Source organism: Camellia sinensis, chromosome 6 (genome assembly GCF_055761805.1).
Source record: "Camellia sinensis isolate YWXY chromosome 6, ASM5576180v1, whole genome shotgun sequence".
Classification (NCBI taxonomy): Eukaryota; Viridiplantae; Streptophyta; class Magnoliopsida; order Ericales; family Theaceae; genus Camellia; species Camellia sinensis.
Window position 1 is genome coordinate 114632968 of NC_138966.1, and position 7476 is coordinate 114640443.

The 7476-nt window shown below is 30.1% G+C and overlaps 1 protein-coding gene across 1 annotated transcript; it reads left to right on the plus strand.

The window, feature by feature from the left end:
- Positions 1 to 3983: 3983 nt before the first annotated feature.
- On the plus strand, positions 3984 to 7115 carry LOC114302614 (uncharacterized). Its single transcript, XM_028247668.2, has 3 exons — positions 3984 to 4341; positions 4431 to 4620; positions 5330 to 7115. The coding sequence occupies exons 1-3, from the start codon at positions 4192 to 4194 to the stop codon at positions 5674 to 5676; spliced, it is 687 nt and encodes a 228-aa protein (XP_028103469.1). The 5' UTR covers positions 3984 to 4191; the 3' UTR covers positions 5677 to 7115.
- Positions 7116 to 7476: the final 361 nt, after the last annotated feature.

Below are 7476 nucleotides of genomic sequence, written 5' to 3' on the forward strand. Positions count from 1 at the left end.
TTTTTTTAAAAATAAATACAATAAAATAAAAATATTACGATTATCAAATCCACTTAATTTTTTTCGTAAATGATTACAAAATAAATGATTTTAAATTATTGAAATGAAAGTATGCTGAATTTCACAAACGAAATTCTCTTAAATTTAAATTTGAGGGAGGTGGTGAACTCAAAAAATACGGTACACATGAAAAAGTCATTCTTTTATATTTAAATTTATTTATTTTAAGATTCTCCTAGACGTTTTAGAAGATGCCAAACACATTCCCAACCTAAAAAAATAAAATAAAATTCTTCCTTTTTGGACTTTCCCAACCAAAAACCACAGGACTTTACTATTTGCAATGAAAAAAACCACAATTCTTGGAGAGAGAAAGTAAAGCAAGTAAAATTGCCAGCACTAGGATGAGTAGATGATAGGGACATGCAACTTCTGGTGACATCAAAACTTGCTTCCTATTACCTTCTCTTTCCCAAGATTGAAATAAAGAGACTGTTTTAGCCTTCGTTTGGCAATAATATTTTTAGTTAATTTTTTAATTTTTTTGATTTTTTTAGTCTGAAATTTTTTTGTTCGTTTGGTATTCTTGATTAACTTTTTAACTTTAGAATGGTAGATTTTTTTTGTCCTTTTGTAAATTTTGACTTTTTGTGATTTTTTGACTTTTTTTTGGTTCTTTTAGGATTTTTTAGCCCAACACAAAAACCAAACAACCCCTAAGACTTGGTTAAAAATTAATTTTTTGATTTTTTGATTTTTTTTAAAAAATGTATAAAAAGTAGAAAAGATAATATGATCTAAAATAGGTTAAAAGTTGACTTTTGACATTTTATGTTCTTCCCAAAAGAGGCCTCAATACAACAATAAAAAAATATGAGAGCAGCTTGTCTCCAGTCTTTAATCGGATTGGATGGTGTTGTTTGACGTGTGAGGGCTCATCACGAGTTCTATTTTGATAATCTGAACCGTTCAATGTGTAAAACTCGTCGAATGTTATATGCTTGTAAAAAATCACGTTGATCAGATATCGATAGCTATCTCATCTTATCAGTTTTTTGTCAACCGTTAATTTGTTCACCGTCTATTTTTTTTTTATATACAAAACTGATTTGATCACTTAGTTATCGATATCCGATTAACGTGATTGTTTACAAGTATATAGTATTCGACGATTTCTACATATTAACGGTTCGGATTATGGTGGGCCCTCATGGGCTGAATAGCACCGTCCAGTCCGATAAAGGACTGGAGGCAAGCTGCTTCCAAAAAATATATATTTATATTTTTATGATTGTATAAATTTTTTGTATGTATAGTGCAAGTATTTTATGTATTTTGTGCAAATCCTTCGTATGTGTCAGAGTTATAGCATGAAAGATTTCATTCATAGTGTAATAATTTTTTCATTGTACTACTGATTTACAATTTTCCTTTATGCTTTGTTTGGTCTTGACTAGAAAGTCAATTTATTAGATTAAAAAAATCTATTTATTAAATATAAAAAAACTATTAATTTATTTTTTGTTAAAAAATTTATTTTAGACATTCTAAACATTATTTAAAAAATTTAAAAAGTTAAATATATGACAAACACTTAGTTTGATGCTATATTATCTTTTCTGAAGACTATTTTTCTAAACTAGTTTTTTTACTAACTGCCAAATAAAACCTTAGTTTGATCCTATATAAAAGAGAGAATTCTCTCCATAGGTCATGTGGGGCTCACATCAATTTCATGTCAATTTTATTTTAACTATTTGAATGGTTAATTTTGTTAAATTTAATTGAAATGGTGTGAAAAGTGTTGTTGAGGCTTGTAATCATTCATTTTATATGTTCTTATGTATATATTATTTATAAAAAAATTAAATTAAATTTATTTGACAGTCATACAAAAATTAATTTCATTACAAATAAATCATAGGCGACAATATAATTTTAAAAGTAAATTATTTTTTTTAAAGGCAATAAAATTATATAACTATAATTATTGAATCAATTTAATTTTTAAACTATAAATAATCTACACACAAAAAGTCTAACAAAATAAACGATTCAACTTATCAAAAAAATTATGAAGGCCTTCCGGCCCAACCACACCCCTCCAATTCACTGTGCAATCTGGAGAGATTTCTCCCTCATATATTAGGGGTGTTTGGTAGAGCTTTTTTAAGCCAACTTATGGCTTTTGATTTTTAAAAAGTTATTTTGGACTGTTTGGTTAAACTTATTTCAAACAACTTCTGATTCTAACAACTTATTTTAAGTCAAAAAAGTTGATTCTGAGAAGCTGCTCACCCCTTGCTTCTGATTATCAGCTTCTGCTGTGGACATGTTAATTCACGGTTATACTCTTAGATTTTTTTATTTTTTATTTTTTTAAAAATAGAAAAAGACCCAAATGGACTATAAAATATTATTATTATTTTTTATGAAAAATGTAGACAAATAGTGAATAATAAAAAATAAAAATTAATTGAAAAGGCTACTTCACAGCTTATTTAACAAACACTGCTCACCAACTTAAATCTATAATCCAACAGTTATACCAAACAGATTAACAGTTTATGATTAAAGTCATAATCTGTAATCTGTTAAGCTATAATCTATAATTTGTTTTAACAGTTACACCAAACAGCACCATTGAGCTTATTCATTGCAACTTATTTATAAATTAAAAATTGATAATCGAAAAATAGATATTAAAAGTATCATTCTCTCAACTTTTAGGGAAATGCCTCGTAGCTCGATTTTTCAGGCTCGAGTTTGGCTCGACAGCCCAAAACGACGTCGTTTTGGGCTGTCTTTTTTTTTTTTTTTTTTTTTTTCTTTTTCTTCTTCTTCTTTATTTCTTTCCCCTCCATTCGAACACAGAGACGGAGAGGGAAGAGAAGGAGGTCGCCGTCGCCCGTCGCCCGTCGCCCAGCCCGTCGCCGCCGATCGCCCAGCCGTCGCCCAGCCCGTCGCCGCCGATCTCCCAGCCCGTCGCCCAGCTCCGATCGTCGCAGCAGCCTCCTCCTCCTCCTTCCTCCTTCCTCCTCCTCTTCCTCCTCCTTCCTCCTCCGCCCCGCCTCCGCCTCCTCTTCCCCCTCTGAATATGCCCCCTCCAGTCCTCCTCCTCCCTCCTCCCTCCTCCTCCTCCTCCTCCTCCCTCTCTTCTCCTTCTCTTCTCCACCTTTCTTCGAGCCACAGAGTCGAGCCATAGATTCGAGCTACGAATCGGTACCGCAACTTTTAGGGTATTGTTTGGCATCCAATAAAAAAGTCATTATTTTTTTTCCTGAATTTTGTCTTTAATGACTTTTTTTTTCCTTCCAAATTTGTGTCAATTTTTTTCCCCAGCCTGTCTATTGTAAAAGAATTTTAAAAGTAAAAATCAACAAAAGTTCCCCCCCCCCCCCCAAAAAAAAAAAAACAATAAGAACAAAATGGTCCAACAAGTCAACTACTTCTCTTTTCTTTTCTTTTCTTTTGTCTTTAGTTAATTTTTTTTTTCAATTTTATACAAAATTTCTAGTTCATCTAGTTTAAAAGATTCTAAAAGTTAAAAATATTCTTACAAATAAGAAATAAAAATTCACTAAGACAAAAAAATAAAAAACAAAAAAATGTTAAAAAAAACCAATCTTAAGTCATGGTTAGACAGTTAAATTTTTTTCAACTTATTTAAGTTATTTATGTTTAATAAATTATAAACATAAATTATATTAAATAATAATCCCATTTAATAGAACTTATAAACTTACAGTGCCAATGTGGTACCCAAAAAAAAAAAAAAAAAAAAAATTATAAACCATCCGCATAAACTGGATCAAATTGCTCCATTGAAATTTTTTCATATATTTTTTTATCCATTTCTAACAATATCCATGAAATAACTAGTCAAGTTAAACAATTTTCAAATTCATTTTTCTTATTCACCAAATGATCTAAAAATAAAAAAATAAAAAATTGATAAAGAATCCACCCGCCACGAGTCCTCTATGTGTGGCCGCACACAATCGTCCTATAAGTTATGTACACGGTTGCCCAATTTACTGTTTCTTCCGCTCTTCCCTTTTCTAAAAACAGTTTCTTTGCTTTCAAAGACTCCCCAAAAAAAAAAAAATTTAAAAAAATAAAAATTACTACTATATTAAAACCTCTTTCCAAGTCTTCCTTTCATTCTTTTTTTCTTAGAGGAGGACTAAAATGGGTAGCTCAGGAGAAGAAGAAGAAGAACAGCTAATTCAGATGGTTAGAGACTTCATTGAATTAGGAGGAGGCTCAACCAAACCCACTTCACCTTCTTCTTCACAATCCCCAAAATTTCATCATAAATCCACATTTTCCACCTTACAGGTTTCTCATAGCTTCAAATTTTACAATTTTCTTCATTTTGTTTTCTGGGTTTGACTTTATTAACATGTGTATGTGTATTGGTTTTGCAGGATATTCTTACGAGGGTCACAGACGCTGAGACTGAGATCCTTGAAAAAATCTTAATTTACCTGAAAGATATGGAAGTTGTAGAGCAAACCCACAATTTGAAGAAGTTGATTGTGAAGAGATTAAGAAGAGATGGTTTTGAAGCCTCTATATGTAGAACTTCCTGGGTTGCTACCTTTGGTCGTCCTTCAGGTCTGTCTCTCTATTATTATGCACATTAATTTAAAATAATCATGACAGTTACTTAAGTTTAAAACGTTATTTATGCTCTTATTTTTTTTAGTGGAATGGTATTATTTGATCATGATGAGCTATTTCAGCTATACAAAAGATCCAAAAATTTGTGTGTTTTAAAAAATAGATATATCTACATGTTTATCTTATCTGCTAATGTTTAATGAACAATTATGAAGTAATTTTCAATAAATGAGAAACTGTAAAATAAATTAGATGTAAATTTTTTCGTTACATTATTGATTGGAATTATTAGGCAGACAATGCAACGTGGTACTTAATTAAGAGTACTAAATAATAAATTATTTTATGTGTAGAGAAAATTATTAAGTAATTTTAGACTATTATTATTTATGTGATGCTCCCAATAAATAAATAATGGCGAAATATAGTAGATAAATCATTTCTTATCTCTTAAATACTTAACAAAGGTGAATTAATATTGTTCCACCTATAAATTATTTGCTACAAATTGTAAGCATACATAGACAAAATCCCATAATACTTTGAAATTACTGAAGTTAAGCTTGCTTCTTTATTTTTATTTTTTTCTTTATTTTTTTTCTCTCTCTGTAGTAATTGAGTATTCAGATCAGTTTATAAGCATCTCGAGTAAGATTTCTTTTTTAACCCATTTCTGATATCTCAGTGTTTGTTGTGTTTGAAGTCTTTGAATTTACAGGTGACTATGAATACATAGATGTTATGATGAAGGACAACAATGGTGGCACTGGTACTATTGAGAGAGTAAGGTTGATAGTGGATATGGATTTCAGGTCTCAGTTTGAGCTGGCAAGGCCTACATCAACCTACTCAGAGCTCTCTACTTCTCTGCCTTCCATTTTTGTTGGGTCTGAAGAGAAACTCATGAAAATCATCCCTCTGCTCTGCTCAGCTGCTGAGCAATCTCTACGAGAGAGTCGTCTTCATATTCCTCCATGGAGGAAGGCAAGTTACATGCAGTCCAAGTGGCTCTCTGAGAACTGCCAAAAAATCTCATTATTTCCCGAGTAATACTACACTTATCACATTTTTATACTATATTTACCATCTCATTTATCAGTACTATATTGGAGATAAACATAAGTAATGGGACTCATTACACCAATGATGTGCTTACATATGAGATGGCACATTGAATGTAGTATAAAAAGATAGTAAGTATAGTATTTAGTTTGAGTTTTTTTGATTAAGTTTTTTGAAAATTGAGTTTTTTGGTTTTCGTATTTTTTTGTTTTTATTGAATTTTTTTAATATTTTAAGCAATTTTTTATATTTTTTTAGATGTACCTTCCTTAAATGTATCTAAAAAGTAAAAAATTTGTGAAAAAATATTTTAAAAAATTAATAAATACATAAAAATACAAAATATGTACGGAATTCTGATTTTTTTTTTTTTTGTATTTTTGGTATTTATTGAATTTTTAAAAGATTTCTTTCACAAATTTTTCACTTTTTAGGTATATTTACGTTAGGTATGTCTAAAAAGTAAAAAAATCGCTTAAAATATTTAAAAAATTTAATAAAAATAAAAAACACGAAAAACAAGAGAGTAGAATCTTCTGAAAAGAGATTTTGAAAAACTCTAACCGATTATTTCCCAACACATGAGTGGACATGGCCAAGGATGCTCTTGCCTCAACTTTCTTCATCGCAATATGTTGTTAGCTTTAGGGTTATGTGAAAATTTCAAGACACTACAAAAGCTCGAAGCATATTTAAAGTGCATTGAGACGAGAAGATTTAAGAAAGTCCGGTGCTGTTAGGATGCCTAAATGTGAACTTAGACACAGAAATCTCAATACATGATTTTGTGACTGAAGATGTATGGAGACTGAAGAATATGAGGAGTGTCATACCATTGGAATGCCTAATTATGACCTCAGACAGAGAGAAATCTCAGATACGTGATTTTATGATTACAAGTGTATTGAGACAGAAAGATTTAAAGAGTCTCAAGCCGTTAGGATGCCTATATATGTTCTCAGACACAGAACTGTCGATGCATGATTTTATAAGTGCATTGAGACTGAAGGATTTGAGGAGTCTGGTGCGGTTGAGATGCCCAAATGTGAACCCAAAAAGTGGTAATATAAGTGGTTCCTCCAAATTTTAGCAAATGGCGCCAACAGTTTTGTGAAGACTTGGAAATTTCAATTCAAGTTTTGGGTTTTTTTGTCTAGACAATTTTCTAGAATGGGTACTGCTGCTGTCAAATTTTTGTTGCTCTGAAGATAAGTCTGGGTTGCTGAGATCTGCCTCAAGTTTTTTATCTTTTAATTACCGAAAAAAATTTTTAGAAAGCAAGTTTTGATCTTTTTCCAGTATGTACTTTGGCTGTTTGGCAACACAATTAGGTTATTAGTAATGATATACAAGAACTTTTGTATATAATTTTTTTTACAGAATAATATGATTTCATATTATTCTTTTATTTCAAATTAAGACACCAACTACAAGGCTCATAATTTTAATGCTATTATTATCACATCATCTTGAATGATATATATATATATATATACTAGCTCAAAAAGGCCCATGCAAGGCACTGATTATTATTACAGTATGTTTAAATTTTGTATTTTCATAATTTTTAAAAAATTAGAATATTGTTTTATAAAATTGAATAGAATAAATTATTAGATATATGATAGAATTATGTGTTATGATATGTATCATTTTGGATTTGTTATACACCTAATCTATTACTATATCATTTTTGGTGAATTTATAAGTCTTTAACATTTCTTTTGAATCTTAAAAAAAAAATTATGGTGTGTAGTTTTTCTCAACAGATAAATAAACAAAATACTA

Excerpts from the sequence above, each read along its gene's own strand:
- LOC114302614 (XM_028247668.2), top strand. The coding sequence starts at position 4,192 with ATGGGTAGCTCAGGAGAAGAAGAAGAAGAACAGCTAATTCAGATGGTT. Across the intron at positions 4,342-4,430 it reads CCACATTTTCCACCTTACAG|GATATTCTTACGAGGGTCAC; the intron begins GTTTCTCATAGC and ends TTGGTTTTGCAG. Across the intron at positions 4,621-5,329 it reads TACCTTTGGTCGTCCTTCAG|TCTTTGAATTTACAGGTGAC; the intron begins GTCTGTCTCTCT and ends TTGTGTTTGAAG.